The 18,986-nt window shown below is 42.0% G+C and overlaps 1 protein-coding gene and 1 long non-coding RNA gene across 2 annotated transcripts in view; one reads left to right on the forward strand and one right to left on the reverse strand.

Moving 5' to 3' along the window:
• Nucleotides 1-18,986, reverse strand: part of LOC142662752 (uncharacterized) — an 86,679-nt gene that overhangs the window by 9,783 nt on the left and 57,910 nt on the right. The window lies entirely within an intron of this gene.
• Nucleotides 1-18,986, forward strand: part of TTLL10 (tubulin tyrosine ligase like 10) — a 74,488-nt gene that overhangs the window by 7,691 nt on the left and 47,811 nt on the right. The window contains exons 2-3 of the mRNA XM_075840978.1: nucleotides 4,959-5,127; nucleotides 18,439-18,557. Coding sequence (XP_075697093.1) covers nucleotides 4,959-5,127; nucleotides 18,439-18,557 — 288 coding nt within the window. The remainder of the gene's footprint in view (nucleotides 1-4,958; nucleotides 5,128-18,438; nucleotides 18,558-18,986) is intronic.

The following is an 18,986-nucleotide window of genomic DNA, read 5'->3' on the forward strand; positions in this document are numbered from 1 at the left end:
ACTGTATTTCTATATGTAGCTCTACCTACAGTATGTAATTGGCAAAACATCAAGGTCAATGTTACATGCAGTGTTGCCAGAGCAACCAATCATATTATAGCTCTCACTTTAATAAGGAAGGTTGGGGAAAAAAAGCAGCAGTCTGATTGGTTGCTATACAACAACCCATGTAACAGTGTAATTGATGTATCTTTTGTACTGGCTTTCATAAATCCCCCCATGCTTTAATAAATTACATATTGTATGATGTAGTACCTGTGCAGTACGACAGCAAGAGAAATTAAAGGGGTTGTCCAGGATTAGAAAAACATGGCTGCTTCCAAAAACAGCACCACACCTGTCCATGGGTTGTATCTGATATTGCAGCTCAGCACCATTAATGTCTGTTAATAGGCAGTAGTTTTGTTACACTTTACCGTTTAATCATTGCAGCGCGATGCTTCCCCGCCCTCTAGCCTCTGATTAACAGCTTTCCCTCTATGCACAGTGATATGAAGAAATCTGTCAGCAGCGGAAGGGGGCGGGGGGGGGGGGGCGACTGCATCTCATAAATCCATGATACATGACGGATTCCCTTTAAGGCCTTATTCCCATCTGCGTTGGGGGCCTCCATCTCAGATTCACCCGAAATTACCAGAAAAAATAGCTTCCGGTAAATCCACAGGCAACCTTGTCAAAAATCCGATGGAACCCATTAAAGTCTTTGGGTTCTATCAGCACTTCCGGTTTTTCCCTTGTTCTGCTCCTTTGATGGAGCAGAACAATGGAATGGGGAACACAGATGTGAAAGAGGCCTAAGTCAACCCATGGACTATCCATAATTACAACCACAGTGTCACCATAATGACACGTGCATCATAATCAGAGCCTTAACAAAGCCTGTTACAGTCCCCAAATTGACAGTCACATTTCTTCCATAACAGAATCAGCTAAAGCACCGCCATACTGACATCCACACTAAGATCTAGTAGTACAAAGCACATAATAAGAGAAATAGAAATTGTTTTGCCTGCAGCATGGGAGTAAATATTTGCTGCCGGATTTATTTGTGGGATGAGTGGAATGTTCCCTTTTTTTTTTTTACACCTGGTTATTACAAATGATACATGACTGAAAGGCTAGGTACTCTTGCAACTATTTTTTTTGCCGCAATGCATCTAAAAAAAGAAATAACCGACTCTGCAAATAGTCTTAATAAAAATAATCAACCATTTTGTGTGCACAGCTCCTATGCAGACCTATTTTTTACCAGTTCCTGTATAGTGGTATTCTGTTAGGCTAAGTTCACACTAGCGCTAGTATACGTTTACCTCTCTTCCGTCAGAGGAAGAGAGGATCGAAAGATTAAACGGAAAGCAACGGTTCCGTTAGAATTACCATTGATATCAATGGTAATTCTTTTGTTTCAGTTGCTTTCCGTTTGTTTCTGTTTGCTATGTTTCCATTTGTTCCATATGTTTTTCTTTTTCATGGAAACAAAAGTTCTGCAGACTGCGCATTTGCTTCTGTCCAAAAAACGTAAACCTAGCGAACGGAGACAAACGGAAAGCAACTGAAACAAAAGAATTAGGCTGGGTTCACACGTGGCGGAATTTCACTTAAATTCCGCTGCGGACACTCCGCAGCGTTAATCCGCAGCGGAGCCGTTTCTCCATTGACTTCCACTTTAATTTAGCAGTGTTCGTTTAGACGATGCGTAAAATTCCGCTGCGGAGCATAGGCTGCGGAGCGGAATTTGGTGTCCGCAGCATGCTCTGTCTGTTGCGGAGCAGTGGCGGACTCATGGCGGAATTTCTCCATTGACTTCAATGGAGATTCTAATTTCCGCAATGAAGTCCGCAGCTGTCATGCACATGTTATGTGTGCTGCGGATGCGTCTTGCTTTTTTGACATGACATTTCTTCATTCTGGCTGGACCTATGTATTTCTAGGTCTACAGCCAGACTGAGGAAGTCAATGGGGCTCCCGTAATGACGGGAGCGTTGCTAGGAGACGTCGGTAAATAGTCACTGTCCAGGGTGCTGAAAGAGTTAAGCGATCGGCAGTAACTGTTTCTGCACCCGGGACAGTGACTACCGATCCCAATATACAGCAACCTGTAAAAAAATATAAGTTCATACTTACCGAGAACTCCCTGCTTCTGTCTCCAGTCCGGCCTCCCAGGATGACGTTGCAGTCTAAGTGACGGCTGCAGCCAATCACAGGCCAAGCACAGGCTGCAGCGGTCACATGGACTGCCGCGTCATCCAGGGAGGTCGGGCTGGATGCCGAAAGAGGGGCGCGTCACCAAGACAACGGCCGGTAAGTATGAATTTCTTTGACTTTCACAAGGGAAAGTGCTGTCCCTTCTCTCTATCCTGCACTGATAGGGAGAAGGGAAGTACTTTTACCGCAGTCCGCACTAGCTAGTCCGCATCAATTTACTGCACATTTTGTGCAGATCCGCAGCAGAATCTGCAACGCAGATTCTGTGCGGCATTGATGCGGACAGTTGCGGAGGAAATCCGCCACGTGTGGTCATGCCCTTACCATTGAAATCAATGGTAGTTCTAACGGAACTGTTGCTTTTAGTTTTATCTTTTGATCCTCTATATCTCTGACGGAAGAGAGGTAAACGTATACTAACGCTAGTGTGAACTTAGCCTAACTGTATGGTATAATTATTCAGCATTTGTATCATTGTATTATTCAGTCACTGTTTGATGGTGTTATTCAGTCACTGTTTGATGGTGTTATTTAGTCACTGTATGGTGGTATTATTCAGTCACTGTATGGTGTTATTATTTAGCTACTATAAAGTGGCATTATTTAGTCACTGCATGGCAGTATTATTCAGTCATCCTATCACAGTATTAATTGAAAACAGTATGGTAGTAATATTAGGTCACTCTATGGTTGTATTATTCAGTCTCTATATGGTGGTTTTAGTTAGTCCCATCATGGTGGTATTATTCAGTGATGGTATGTATGGGGGTAATATTTAGTCATGGTATGGTGGTAATAGTCACAGTATATTGAATTGTTGTAAGGAAGGTGTAATTATAAAACTTAGCCTTTAATGAGCACATAAAACGTAGAATAACACACAATTACATAAATATATTGACATACAACATATAAGTATCTCTTTTGAGTATTAGGACCTGATTCCCTTTGATTTACTGCTGGTATTAGGGTCAGTATATGTTCACTGACACTGTATGGTGGTATTATTCAGTCACTGTATGGTGGTATTATTCAGTCACAGTATGGTGGTATTATTCAGTCACTGTATGGTGGTATTATTTGGTCACTGTATGGTGGTATTATTCAGTCAGCGTCTGGTGGTATTTTTCAGTAGCTTTATGGTGGTGTTATGTGGTCACTGTATGGTTGTATTATTTAGTCACTGTATGGTGGTATTATTCAGTCACAGTATGGTGGTATTATTCAGTCAGTCTATATTGGTATTATTCAGTCACTGTATGTTGGTATTATTCAGTCACTGTATGGCAGTATTATTCAGTAACTGTATGGTGGTATTATTCAGTCACTGTATGGTGGTATTATTCAGTTACTGTATGGTGGTATTATTTGGTCACTGTATGGTGGTATTATTCAGTCACTGTATGGTGGTATTATTCAGTCACTGTATGGTGGTATTATTTGGTCACTGTATGGTGGTATTATTCAGTCACTGTATGGTAGTATTATTTGGTCACTGTATGGTGGTATTATTTGGTCACTGTATGGTGGTATTATTTGGTCACTGTATGGTGGTATTATTCAGTCACTGTATGGTGGTATTATTTGGTCACTGTATGGTAGTATTATTCAGTCAGCGTATGGTGGTATTATTCAGTAGCTGTATGGTGGGGTTATGTGGACACTGTATGGTTGTATTATTCCGTCACTATATGGTAGTATTATTCAGTCACAGTATGGTGGTATTATTCAGTCACAGTATGGTGGTATTATTCAGTCACACTATGGTGGTATTATTCAGTCATTGTATGGTGGTATTATTCAGACAGTCTATATTGGTATTATTCAGTCACTGTATGCTGGTATTATTCAGTCACTGTATGGCAGTATTATTCAGTCACTGCATGGCGGCATTATTCAGTCACAGTATGGTGGTATTATTCAGTCACTGTATGGTGGTATTATTCAGTCACTGTATGGTGGTATTATTCAGTCACTGTATGGTGGTATTATTTGGTCACTATATGGTCGTATTATTTGGTCACCGTATGGTGGTATTATTTGGTCACTGTATGGTGGTATTATTTGGTCACTGTATGGTGGTATTATTTGGTCACCGTATGGTGGTATTATTTGGTCACTGTATGGTGGTATTATTTGGTCACCGTATGGTGGTATTTATTGGTCACTGGGTGGTGGTATTCGATTATTATTCAGTCATTATATGTTGTATTAGTCACGGTATGGTGATAATATTCATTCACTATTTAGTTATATAATCCAGCTACTGTATGATGCTATTATATAGTCACTGTATGGTGGTAATAGTCGATACGATAAACAGGGGGTTAACACTAAATAAGAGAAACAGAATATATATTACTGCTGTTACTACATTGTAGGTTGTATTTGTGAGTGTCATTAACAGCTATAGACACATATAAGCACCGTATGAGCTTGGCATACAGCATAAGAACAGCCATGTATGCTTTGTAAGTTTGTATTTCATCCTTTCCCTGCTGTAACATCCCCACGGTAAATGCATTTTATCTGGGATGCAATCATCATTGTCATTGCTTTTACTATAGCCAGTATTTGTCTGGTGTTGACATAAGCTTCAGGTCTAGGGTGAATAGTTATATGTGTATTAGCAAGCTGGCACAGACCGATATGGCGGTTGATAAATAACTCTTCAGAAGAGTTTTTGTTCTCTCTACAGCTGAATGCTTTGTACAGCTTGGCATTTACCTTATCACTTGTCTTACCCCAAACAGCTGGAATGGAGACGTCTGATCCAGAGCCCTTGGAGGCACCGAAAATGGAAACATCCACAGCTCAACATAAGCTTCTTTCCCAGCCATCCCATCTCACAGAGAAGAAGCTAGAAGAGCCACGGGGTTCAGGACCTTTCTTTTACTTTGGTGGCGGTAATGGAGCCCAGTCGTAAGTAACCTATCTTTCATGTATAGTGAACAGTGTTTGAGAATATACGTTTATAGCTAATCCATAGATTACAGTTACAGATGAAGCACTGGTAACTGTTTTGAGTCCTTCCACAATTACATACACTGCCGCCCTTCCCTATCGGCAATGTTCATCCTGATCCAGCTGTTGCATAAATATAACGGCAGAAATATGTAACTGCTAGAACTATTGTAGCAGACAGACAGATCAAAAGAGGGGATAAGAAAGCTATGCAGATGTATATACCATTTAGGGATTCTAGAATACTGGGTAATAACCAATATATACACTGTAATGGCTGCCAATTGATGTTGTCACCTATGGAAATCACACATATGTTAAACTAATAGATAACTGATAACTGACATATAGGATAGGAATTACATTTCCAGGCCATATTTTGAATTTACAGGCAAATGTGTCTGAATAATATGTCAGAAAAGGTCAATAAAAATGACTAGTTGATTCATATTATATCCTGCGGGTTTTTTCTACAAAACATAACTATTCTGAGCTGTGCCTAAAATTGGTCGTTTTCATCCATTTACAAAATATCTTGAGTTAATGCTCTGCAAATGGAAGTGACGATGAGGGGCGACCTTGGAACATACTGTACAAATGACATTAAAAGCGTTGTTAAGGAGCAGTAATGGCAGGTTGCTGAGGGTCAATAATACATCAAGGTCTAAATCTGCCTGCTAAGAAAAGCTATTTGCGATCACTCATTAGGACTCACATGCAAAATTTTCAATTATTACAGCCGTAAAAGTCAGAAACGCAATTTCTATGACTGTGTGGTTTGTAACATCTACAAAGTGAGAACCCTACAACAAAGTTTCCGGGGTGGATCTGTCAGTATAATATGCTGTCCTAGGGGCAGCAGCATATTATATGCCAAGGTCCGAAGGGTTATAATGTCAAATGGCCGGCTCTCCTCATCCTCCTCACTATTGATTGACAGAGGTCTGTGTACACTGTATACAGCGGCGGCCTACACTCAAATATGAGGAGGGCCGAAAGAGGTGCAAAGTGTTTTATTGCATATATGTTCATTTCATGTTTTTATTATTGTAGGGTAGGGATGGTTTTATGTTGGATGGTGCCCTATGTGGTATCTTTTGTTGACACAACACCTTATGGTCTAAGTTATCCAAATAAAGTTAGATTTGCCTAAATAACAATGATATGCACTGCAAAACATAATATATAATATACAGTACCTAGAGACTAGAAAACAGCTTCAAGTTATCTTATAACAGTGTTATACAAAACAGCTCCGACTCATCTTATACCAATGTTATATAATATCTAAAAAAAACACTGCTTTATAATTAAATGGCTTGTCCGGTTTGGAAAATCCATTTTCACAAAGCTTATTTAGAAATTCTGAGTTAGTAGAGTGGAGAGCGGTTACTAAGAGAGTTTTGCACTTTCTGGAGGACCTGTATGGCCCTGCAATACACAGGCAACTCATTCATTTGAATGGACACTGTGTAATACTTAATTTCCCCTATGGTGGCGCTGCAGGGAAATGGAACACTACAAGTTTCCTTACAGATTGAATCTGATCACTGGGGATCCCAGCAGGGGGACACTTTGTGATCTGATTATTGTCAAGGGACTCTTCTAACAAGTTGGGATTATGCAAAATGGTCAACCACTTCACTATTAATATTTGTGGTGGTTTTAAGACTTGGGTGCCTATTAGCAGGTACAGCTGATGTGCCCTTTGTGACCGCATAGGTGGTGGGCCTCAGGCTATTACACTCTTACTGTACATATCTAATACTGATATATTTCTTACCTTGAGGGTATGTTCACACGCAGTGTTTTCAGGGCGTAAACGCCTCAAAAAACACCTGAAAAAACGGAAGCTGAACCCCTTTAAACATCTGCCCATTTATTTCAATGGAATAAATGGCGTTTCGTTCAGACGGGGCGTTTTTTTATGCAGCTGTTTAAAAAAACGGCGCGTAAAAAAAATGCCACATAAAAAGTAGTGCATGTCACATCTTGATCCATTTTTGGAGCAGTTTTTCATTGTGTCAATAGAATAAATAAAACGATTGATGCCTAAAAAACGGCTCAAAATCATAGGCTAATTTCCCTTGAAAACAGCACCGCAATAATAATATTTTTAATTTATTATATATATATATATATATATATATATATATATATATATATATATATATATATAATAAATTAAAAAGATTATTATTATTTTTATTAGATATTTCTTCTTTGATGTATTTGTTCTGAAAAAAAAAAACAACCAGTCCATTTAGTGCGAAATTTTAAGAAGTAAAGACTCACACTTTAGAGTTTTTCTATTACTTCCAATGTACATTTTAGGATTCCTTGTTTTGGTGACATGTTTAATAGGTCAAGGTGAATACTGCTATTCTTAAAGGCATATTCTTTTTTAAATGTCATATTTGCTTAACTTTTATCACATTTGCAACAAACATGCTTTATTAGGTAACTGCCTTTGTGTCAAAGTCTCCCAACGGTAAAGTATGCAATAAAATGACAGAGGACAAACAAAAACTGTGAGTGAAAGTAGGGCGCCCTCTGCTGGTTGAATGAAAATCTGATGCTGATTGCAGAGTGTATCACCTCTCACTAAAGACCAGCTCACACTATTGATGCAGTTTTTGCATGTAGTTTTTTTTTTAGTGAAGCCTAAAGGGAAAGAAATATAATGGAAATCTTTAGACGTGACGGAAATAGTAACATGCATTATTTATCACGTATTATGCTGCTTTGCAAATGAGGAAAATTGCGATGAAAATCCATGATAAATATGCGACAGAATTGATTTGCTGCGGATTTATAAACCTCAGCATGCCCTGCTTTCCGTGCACATTTTTTTCCCCCTACATGTGGATGAGGTTTTTAAAACTCCATCCACATGTATTGTACTGTCAATTATTGCAGAAAAATCGGCGACATCTATGCTTCTCTTTCTTCAATCCATCCCGAGTTTTGGCAAAAAAAATGCCAGGTGTGAACTAGGCCTAGCACATGATTATTACAACTTCTAAACAGTACCAGGTTTTTCACTATGATACTTTCCAATTCAAATGTTGGTTTAAAATTGTTAATTACCTTTCCATTAAATCAACAGACCTGAGCACACAATATCAGCCCAATATTCCCTGAATTTAGAGTTGACTGTCTGACTATAGTCTGAGAAATAAACATTGTATAGCAGAAAAGTGATTAAAACCAACATTCCTTATTGTGGGTCGGTGCCACTGTCATGTCAGGTTGTGTTCATTCATGATCAGATAACATTTGTGTACATTGTGTGCAGTTATGCCACTCTTTGCTATACTAAGGGCTAATTTATCAACCTTTCTACGCCAGTAGAAAAGTCTAAAAGTGGCCAAAACTTTTAGACTTTTTGTGCCCCCCTCGGCACTTTTCTGAAAAGAGAAGTGGCCTTGGGAAAATGGGGCGTACTGCAATTTCACTCTATGGGGCGTAGCAAGGTAGGGGCCCGGTCTGGGCGCCTACCTTGCCACCCATCAACCAGACTTAAAAACTTATACTCACTGCTCCTCTTCTCTCCCTGGCTACCTCATCACTTTAGCGGCGCTCATACAAGGACCCGATGCCGGGCAGCGTCAGGATGTTGCATGCGACGCAGCACTGATGACATTGAATGTGCATTGTATATAAGGTCCTGACGCTGCTCGGCATCAGGTTCTTGTATGAGCGGCTCTGGAGTGATGAAGGAGCCAGAGACGGGAGAAGAGGAGCGTAAGGCTGGGTTCACACGTGGAGGAATTTCACTTGAATTCCGCTGCGGACACTCCGCAGCGTTAATCCGCAGTGGAGCCGTTTCTCCATTGACTTCCACTTCTATTTAGAAGTGTTCGTTTAGACGATGCGTAAAATTCCGCTGCGGAGCATAGGCTGCGGAGCGGAATTTGGTGTCCGCAGCATGCTCTGTCTGTTGCGGACCAGTGGCGGACTGGTTGCGGACTCATGGCGGAATTTCTCCATTGACTTCAATGGAGATTCTAAGTTCCGCAATGAAGTCCGCAGCTGTCATGCACATGTTATGTGTGCTGCGGATGCGTCTTGCTTTTTTGACATGACATTTCTTCATTCTGGCTGGACCTATGTATTTCTAGGTCTACAGCCAGACTGAGGAAGTCAATGGGGCTCCCGTAATGACGGGAGCGTTGCTAGGAGACGTCAGTAAATAGTCACTGTCCAGGGTGCTGAAAGAGTTAAGCGATCGGCAGTAACTGTTTCTGCACCCTGGACAGTGACTTCCGATCCCAATATACAGCAACCTGTCAAAAAAATAGAAGTTCATACTTACCGAGAACTCCCTGCTTCTGTCTCCAGTCCGGCTTCCCAGGATGACGTTTCAGTGTAAGTGACGGCTGCAGCCAATCACAGGCTGCAGTGGTCACATGGACTGGCGCGTCATCCAGGGAGGTCGGGCTGGATGCCGAAAGAGGAACGCGTCACCAAGACAACGGCCGGTAAGTATGAAATTCTTTTACTTTCACTAGGGAAAGTGCTGTCCCTTCTCTCTATCCTGCACTGATAGAGAGAAGGGAAGCACTTTTCCCGCAGTCCGCAGCAGCTAGTCCGCATCAATTTACTACACATTTTGGGCAGATCCGCCGCAGAATCTGCAACGCAGATTCTGTGCGGCATTGATGCGGACAGTTGCGGAGGAAAACCGCCACGTGGGGGCATGCCCTTACAGTGAAGGAAATAAGTATTTGATCCCTTGCTGATTTTGTAAGTCCCACTGTCAAAGACATGAACAGTCTAGAATTTTTAGGCTAGATTAATTTTACCAGTGAGAGAGAGATTCTATAAAAAAAAAACTAGAAAATCACATAGTCAAAATTATATGTATTTATTTGCATTGTGCACATAGAAATAAGTATTTGATCCCTTTGGCAAACAAGACTTAATACTTGGTGGCAAAACCCTTGTTGGCAAGCACAGCAGTCAGACGGTTTTTTTAGTTGATGATGAGGTTTGTACACATGTTAGATGGAATTTTGGCCCACTCCTCTTTGCAGATCATCTGTAAATCATTACGATTTCGAGGCTGTCACTTGGCAACTCGGATCTTCAGCTCCCTCCAAAAGTTTTCAATGGGATTAAGGTCTGGAGACTGGCTAGGCCACTCCATGACCTTAATGTGCTTCTTTTTGAGCCACTGCTTTGTTGCCTTGGCTGTATGTTTCGGGTCATTGTCGTGCTGGAAGACCCAGCCACAAGCCATTCTTAATGTCCTGGTGGAGGGAAGGAGGTTGTCACTCAGGATTTGAAGGTACAGGATTTTAATCCATTACGGCGTAATGTGTTACCAATGGTTTTCTTGGTGACTTTGGTCCCAGCTGCCTTGAGATCATTAACAAGTTCCCCCCGTGTAGTTTTCGGCTGAGCTCTCACCTTCCTAAGGATCAAGGATACCCCACGAGGTGAGATTTTGCATGGAGCCCCAGATCGATATCGATTGACAGTCATTTTGTATGTCTTAATGGTTGGTAGGGGATCAAATACTTATTTCTCTGTGCACAATGCAAATAAATATATATAATTTTGACTATTTGATTTTCTGGTAAAATTAACCTAGCCTAAAAATTCTAGACTGTTCATGTCTTTGATAGTGGGCAAACTTACAAAATCAGCAAGGGTTCAAATACTTATTTCCTTCACTGTATGTATGTGGTCGTTTTTTTTGGCCAGATGTGTGGCGTAAGGATGGCACATGGCTGCGGTCGTTCCGCCACAACTGTGGAGTACAGTCTGGCCAAAAGATGAAACACATTAATTAAGAGGCCGTTGCCTCTAATGTGTCAGAATTTTTTCTATATTAACCATATATATTATCTGTTATCTAAAATCATCCAGGATGCATGTTCATATATAAAGTGGTTGTTTAGAAATAAAAATGTAAGGGGTATGTTCACACAGAGTTTTTTGTATGCAGAAATAATCTGCCTCAAGATTCCGCTTTTTTTTACCACGCTTTTTGCCCACGGCCGTTGAATTTAATGCAGGGACCGGGAGCATAAAACGCAGCAAAAACGCTCAAACAATTTTTTTTCTGTCTCCCATTGATTTCAATGGGAGTTCAGAGTTGGAAATCTTGGCAAAAAAGGACATGCTGCTTTTTTTCCCATGACCAGCCATAAGCTGCCCCGGGAAGAAGAAACGCCTCTACCTCCTATTGATATAAATGGGGGCAATTTTGGCCAATTTGTGGCGCTGATTCCGACGTGGATTCCGCATCAATATCTGCGCCAAAAGGCTCTGTGAACTGACCCTAACAGTCTTACATTCAAATGATTCAGAAGTTTATTGATTAAAGGGATTGTCCATGTTATGGCAAACATAGCTGATCAACGGAGGTCACCTGCTATAACTAGGTGTGACACTTGTCAGCTTTCTTTTTCTTGCAAATCTGCTGTGGAGGAATATCAATCATTGCAGAGTGCACCCATTGTTTTCAATAGTCCTCTCTATTAGAAAGCCACGTTTCACGTTTTTCACTCAATAACCAAATCCGGCGTTCTCTATATCATGTAGCTCAACATTCCCTAACAGGTCTTTAACAATGCTTCTGTATAAAGATGGCCATACACATAAGACTAACGTCAGCTGAACCCGCCAATTTCTAATGTAAAAATAAATAAATGCTTTGTTCTCAAGGGAGATAAGCCGCCCAACAGGTGTATAGCAATGGCTTATTCCCCTCCCCCTCATTGAGAAAACATGCACGCTTGGCCGAGTGTGCATGTGTATGGGAGGGTTGGAAGGAAGGGATGTCGATCAATAGCTATCAAACTTGTGTGGCCATCCTAATCTGAATGAAAAAAGGAAAAAGCTGAGACACAATTGTACTACTCAGGGTCTGTTCACACGGGCTATTGTCGGACGTTTTTCGAGCCGTAAAATTGGAAGCCTCCAAACATCTGCCCATTGATTTCAATGGGAAAAACGGGTTTCTATTCCAAAAGGCCATTTTTTTACGCGGCCGTTTTTCAAAACAGCCGCGTAAAAATGCAGCGAAGAAGAAGTGCAGGTCACTACTTGGGACGTTTTTGGAGCCGTTTTTTATAGACTATTGAAAACAGCTCCAAAAACGGCCGTAAAAAACGCAGCGAAAATTGCGAGTGGCTTAAAAAACAGCTCCGTATTTTCAGACATTTTTGAGTTTACGTGTGAACATACCCTCAGGGTAGGTAACCGCCGTGAGTCTGACATGAGTCTGTATATATCGTGTGTGTATATATATTTGGAAGACCCAAGATGTACTCAGGGATTTTGCAAAGTAAACAACAAAGTTTAATTCTAGGCTCTCAATCTTGTTTTTCCTCCAGGGCATATTCTTAATAGGTGGAATGGAAATATGATGAGTTAGGAATGTATATTTTTATCTACCGTACTATGTTTTAAAAGGTCTCTGAGGATCACTATTGTTTACTTCGTTTCTATGACAAGATCCAGTTGTGGTATTCAGTTTTGCATGAGTATTTGTATGATTGCTGAACTTAGGCCCCATACACACGACCGTAAAAAACCTCAGTTTTTGCGGACCGCAATTGCGGTCCGCAAAAACGGAGCCATTCACTTTCATTGAACACTGACACCTTTCCGTAGCACTACGGAAGGGTGTCCGTGCCGTGGAAATGTTTTCCGGGAATTATGGAACATGTCCGTTCTTTCGCATTTTGCGGGCCGTGCTCCCATACTTTGTATGGGAGCACGGCCCGAAAATGCGGCTGTCAGTCAGCGGCCGGCCGTGCCCGCAATCGCGGGCCGTGATTGCGGGCACGGTCGTGTGCATGGGGCCTTAAACTGAACTTAAACTCTTGATATTAAATGTAGTCAAATGTTAGTCATCTATAAATTAAATGGTCGATATAATTTCATCCTCTCTGCGTCTCCCCCCTGAAGTTTGATGTCATAGTGGGAGATGTGGCCAGCAGGTTGGGTGGTACAATTGCCAAGGCAAATGTACAGCCCATAGTGTCAGCCGCAACCCTCGCCATCTATTTAAACTTCAGAAGGGAGATGCAAAATAATCACTTAATAGTGATATACAACTAAAGGCCCTGTTTACATTATTGTACGATATTTCACTGGTAATGATGGTTGAACAGACCCTTTTGTCCTCTCTAAAATTCAGTTATAAACTCAGTAGGTGCCTTGCTGTTGTCGGGGTCTGGCATTTTAAAAGAAAATGATACTGCTTATAACTTGAACTTAGTCATCTCGGCAAATATGGTAGAACCTAGCGATGGATGGTTTGCTGTAGCTGTGGAGGGCACATGGGATAAATAAAGTACAAGTTGCAACTTTCTTTTCGGTCATCTGCTATAAAATGACAGTATGGTATTTTTTTGCCAGTTTAAAGTTTACACGTTGTGCTTCTATCACATTATTTGTCACGTTCTTCACGAAAACACGTTTTAAAGTAAAATTCATCCAGAGCTGGTCATGCATGTGTGCCTCTCTACAATATGTTCTATGTATATGACTAAAACAACCGAGTAAGTCAGGGGACCCACGAAATCCCTATAAGGCTAAGTTCACACACTTAACCAAAAACGTAGTCTATGATAAAAACGCTCCAAAAACATCCCAAGAAGTGACCTGCACTTCTTTTTCGCGGCCCGTCTGAACAGAACGCCGTTTTGCCATTGAAATCAATGGGTGGATGTTTGGAGGTGTCCTGCTTCCAATTTTTTGGCCGTTTTTCTGGCGTTTACGGCCTGAAAATCGTGTGAACATACCCTCATAGTTGGTGTCCCAGAGAAACCACCACCTATCATACATTTCTGCATATCCTATGGATATGCCAAATATGTATTTGGCTGGATTATCCCTTTAAAGGCTATGTAAACCTTTGAAAGTGATTTTATCTTAAATAACATAAAAATGTCAGTCAGTGTGATTGGTGCAACTTTATAATAAGTTTTTATTACAAAAAATTAACTTTTTAATTTTTGAGATACAGATGCTCTGTATTCTCTATACAGAGCAGCTGTATCTTTCGCTAAGACCTGAATCCGTCAGTCCCGCGGACCTGACGGGTTCAGTGTCTGTGGCTCCTGTGTGTCCCTGACACGCAGGATCCACCTGTAATCTTTCACATCTAAGTTATGAACTTAGATATGATAGATTACAGTTGGATGACCCGCTGTCACTGAACTCGCAGTCCCGCAGACCTGACGGATACAGGATTCAGCAAACGATACACATCAGCTCTGTATACAGGATACAAAGCAGCTGTATCTCAAAAGGTAAAAACTATTTTTAAAGTTGCAGTAAAACACAGACATTTTTATTTAAAAAACAAAAAATCACTTTCAAAGGTTTACATAGCTTTTAAGTAACTCTACAAATACTTTGTTCTACTAAATGAAGTGGGCATAAGGCCTTATAGTATCTAGTAGTTCTTGTTGGATAATGTACATGTCTTTTTCACCTGTCGTATCCAAAATAAAAGGAGTACGGTGCATTGTCAAAGCTGAGAAGAGAGTTAGGATTTGTCCACACGTAACGGAATTGCTGCAGAAAATTTCTGAAACAATTCCTCAGAAAATAGCAGAAATTCCGCTGCAGAAAAACGCACGATTTCCTGCAGTTTTAAGTGCAGAAAATGGTGCAGAATTTCCAGCGTTTTTTTCAATGCAGGAAGATGGAGACATATCCTCTGAAAAATGCAGCAATTCAGTCCACTTTCCGCAGCAGGAATAGACTTGCTGCAGTACAAAAAATACCACAGTTGAATTTCTGCAAGGAAATTTTACGCAGCGTGTGGATGACATTTGTTAAATCTCACCCACTTTGCTTCTACTGTATTCTGCTGCATATTTTCCGTCCGCAATTATGGATGAAAAATATGCAACAATTCCGCTACGTGTGGACAACTCCTTACATATTGAGATTTAAACGGTTAGGTCACATGACTGTTCATAAAACAGACGCAGATTCAAAGTAGCAAGCGGCAGAACTGTAATAATGCAATAGGAATAGTGAATAGGAATGGAGTGAAAAACAACATGATATGAAAATCAGTAGAACATAAGTAAAGCAAGGTTTCTGCAACATTACTCACGTGTTTATAAAGATTTACAAAAAATTGATTTAAATATGGACATATATTTTAAGGCCTATGACAAAGGCTTACATTGTACGAATAATTAATCCTATGTTGTACTTTATATAGTTATTTGCATATTGTTGCAGCATGGGATTTTATATTTTCATTCTGTTGTCTATCTCCCACATTTTACACATCACAAAGACGGGCATGGAATTTTCAACAATGTCCTTTTTCAGATGCCACGGTGCCCACCAATACAGAAGCACACGTGAGCCAACTACAGTTATTAGTACCAGACATTTCCCAATCACACAAGGAGCCACAGTGCTCTGTGATATTCACTAATGCTTCATAACTAAGTCAGACACCCAATAATAGTAGCAGCAACAATACCCCCATAAAAGTAGTAGTCACTGTAGTCCCATGACAATATCAGACTCTGTACCGGTCTGCCAGCAATTTTGACAGCATGATATAGGTGAAATAGAGGGCATTGTTACCACATCGTTTGTCTTGATCATGCAACTTAAGCCAAAATTTCATTCCCCTGCGCCACGGTTGCAAGTGCCATCGAGGCGAACACTTGAAGTGCTTCTTGGCTCTCCTCATTGCACGCTGCCAGCATATCCGCTCTGATCTGAGTGACGGCTCTAGCGGTCTCCTTGGAGCCTTCACTCAGAGCAGAGAGTAGCACTCGCGACTGCGGCTCCGGGGAATTCAACTTCAGTTTCTCGGTCATGCAACTTGCATGACCGAGACAATAAGTGTCATCACAATGCCCTTCCCCTACCCTGTATTACATTGTCAGCAGCTTTAAGGCCTCAAAACTGCTGACAGATTCCCTTTAACTTATCCATACAGTATGCGTTCTATACAGCTCTCCTCCAATAACATATGAGGGTATGTTCACACGAGGTCATTACGTCCGTAATTGACGGACGTATTTCTGCCGCAAGTCCCGGACTGAACACAGTGCAGGGAGCCGGGCTCCTAGCCAGGGGCGTAGCTAGGGGGGGGGCAAGCGGGGCATGTGCCCCGGGCGCAGTTCAGAGGGGGGCGCCAGCGCCCCCTCCTCCTGCATTATAATTGTACCTGTGTCGCAAGGACACAGGTACAATTAGAAGCAATTGTACCAGTGACGCTTCCGTCGATGAAAGGCGCTGACTGACTGGCAGGGAAAGTCATCCTGCCCAGCCAATCAGCGCCTTTCATAGATGCTGTGTTCAACCCCCTGGTGACCTGCGCAGAAGAGAGCAGGTCTCCATGGCTGCCGGACGGCGTGGGAGCGGGAATAAGGTCAGTTTGAATTTTTTTTTATTTTTTAAATTGTAATAGAAGTGTGGCTGTATCTACACGGGGGACTTTATCTACGGGGGGGGGGTGTCTATTTACAGGGGGACTATATCTACAGGGCTGGGCTATATACAGGGCGACTATATCTACAGGGCTGGGCTATATACAGGGGGACTATATCTACAGGGCTGGGCTATATACAGGGGGACTATATCTGCTTGGCTATATACAGGGGGACTATATCTACAGGGGGCTATATACAGGGGGACTATATCTACAGGGGGGCTATATACAGGGGGACTATATCTGCTGGGCTATATACAGGGGGACTATATCTACAGGGGGACTATATCTACAGGGGGGCTATATACAGGGGGACTATATCTGCTGGGCTATATACAGGGGGACTATATCTACAGGGGGACTATATCTACAGGGGGGCTATATACTGGAGTGGGCTGTCTAAAGAGCACAATATACAGGGGTGGGCTATATAGTATATAGCCCCCTGTAGATATAGCCCACCCCTGTATATGGTGCTCCATAGATAGCCCACCCCAGTATATAGCCCCCCTGTAGATATAGTCGCCCTGTAGATATAGCCCAGCCCTGTAGATATAGCCCAGCCCTGTAGATATATTCCCCCTATAGATATATTCCCCCTGTATATAGCCCACCCCTGTATATAGCCCACCCCTGTAGATATAGCCCCCCTGTGTATAGCCCCCCTCTGTAGATATAGCGCCCCTGTGTATAGCCCATCCCTGTATATATAGCCCCCCTGGGTGTATCCCACCCCTGTAGATATAGCCCAGCCCTGTAGATATAGCCTAGCCCTGTAGATATAGCCCAGCCCTGTAGATATGGTCCCCCTGTAGATATGGTCCCCCTGTAGATATGGTCCCCCTGTAGATAGCCCACCCCTGTATATAGTCCCCCTGTAGATATAGTCTAGGTGCAGAAATGTTGGAAAAGTGAGAAGCTGAAGACATGTGAGCGGCAAACTGCAGAAATGGACCGGGAGAAGTCATCATAGAGGTCTGGACCAAATGGAGAAAAAGAACTAGAATCTGAGACGTCACCGGTGAGTCACTTAATGTAAATGTTCACTCTGCCTCTAATCAGCACTGTAGTCACTGTATGATCTGCAGCGAGATGATGGGTGAAATGATTATGATAGGATTTATTTTTTGTGAAACGGCATCTCCCAGCATATCCTTACCATTGTTCGGGCTATGCTGGGAGCTGTAGTTTTACGCCGTACACACCTATACGGCAGGGGTTGCACTAAATTGAGCTGTATTTGTTCTGGGGCTGTATATATGTACCGAGCTTGGTTCTAGTGTTGTGTATAGAACCATATTGCTTGTGAAATGTACAAATAATTTTATGCTCGCGTAACATAAAAAGAAATGACACGTCAATTGGTAGAGAAAACAAACACGGCGAGGGGGAAGGAGATGTCAGGAAAGAGGTTGGGGGGGGGGGCGCCAAACTGAATCTTTGCCCCGGGTGCTGGAGAACCTAGCTACGCCTCTGTCCTAGCATCATAGTTATGTACGACGCTAGGAGTCCCTGCCTCTCCGTGGAACTACTGTCCTGTACTGAATACATGATTACAGTACGGGACAGTTGTCCGGCAGCGAGGCAGGGACTCCTAGCGCCGTACATAACTATGATGCTAGGAGCCCGGCTCCCTGCACTGTGTTCGGTCCGGTACTTGCGGTCAAAATACGTCCGTCGATTACGGACGTAATGACCTCGTGTGAACATACCCTAAGTGTTCATGTGCCAAATGAAAAATTGTTGCCACTTGTATTAGAAACCGTGTAATAAATGTGGGAGCTTGGTGGATCTCATTGCCGGAAGAGTAACTAATACCACTTTACTTGTAGGGTAAGTGCTTATTGCCTGAACAAAGGATGGCAACGAATCTATGACAACAAGAGGGATGACTACAAGCTGAAGTGGTGTGAGACCAAGAGTTCTGCTACATACTATGCCTTCCGAGAAGGTAAGTACATAGAAGAGGTAGCCCCATAGTAAATGCACCCCCCATTTAGGTGCAAATTTTTATTTCATCCAGGACATAAGGGACTAGTGTTTGCCTCCCCCTTCAAGCCCCTTCCAAAACCCTTGAGCCAATTCCTCGCCTGCGTATTATGCTTTTCCTCTGGAGAGGGGAGTCCTGCACAGGTTCTTATCACCCAGTAGCACAGGGAATGTGACCTATCCGGTATGGGACTCCTCTCCCTAAGGGCCTTATAGCAGCTTCAGGTCTGCCGCTATGTACCCCTTACAATAGATCATGTACGTCATGTGTGGTAATAGTAATATCAGGACTTTATCACTAGGAGGTGCATATGGGTGATAGATATTGGTTGAGGACCAATCTGTTTTACTGAAATCATGCATGTCAAGTAGAGGCAATGAAGAAAACAAG

Source organism: Rhinoderma darwinii, chromosome 10, assembly GCF_050947455.1.
Source record: "Rhinoderma darwinii isolate aRhiDar2 chromosome 10, aRhiDar2.hap1, whole genome shotgun sequence".
In the NCBI taxonomy this organism is placed as follows: Eukaryota; Metazoa; Chordata; class Amphibia; order Anura; family Rhinodermatidae; genus Rhinoderma; species Rhinoderma darwinii.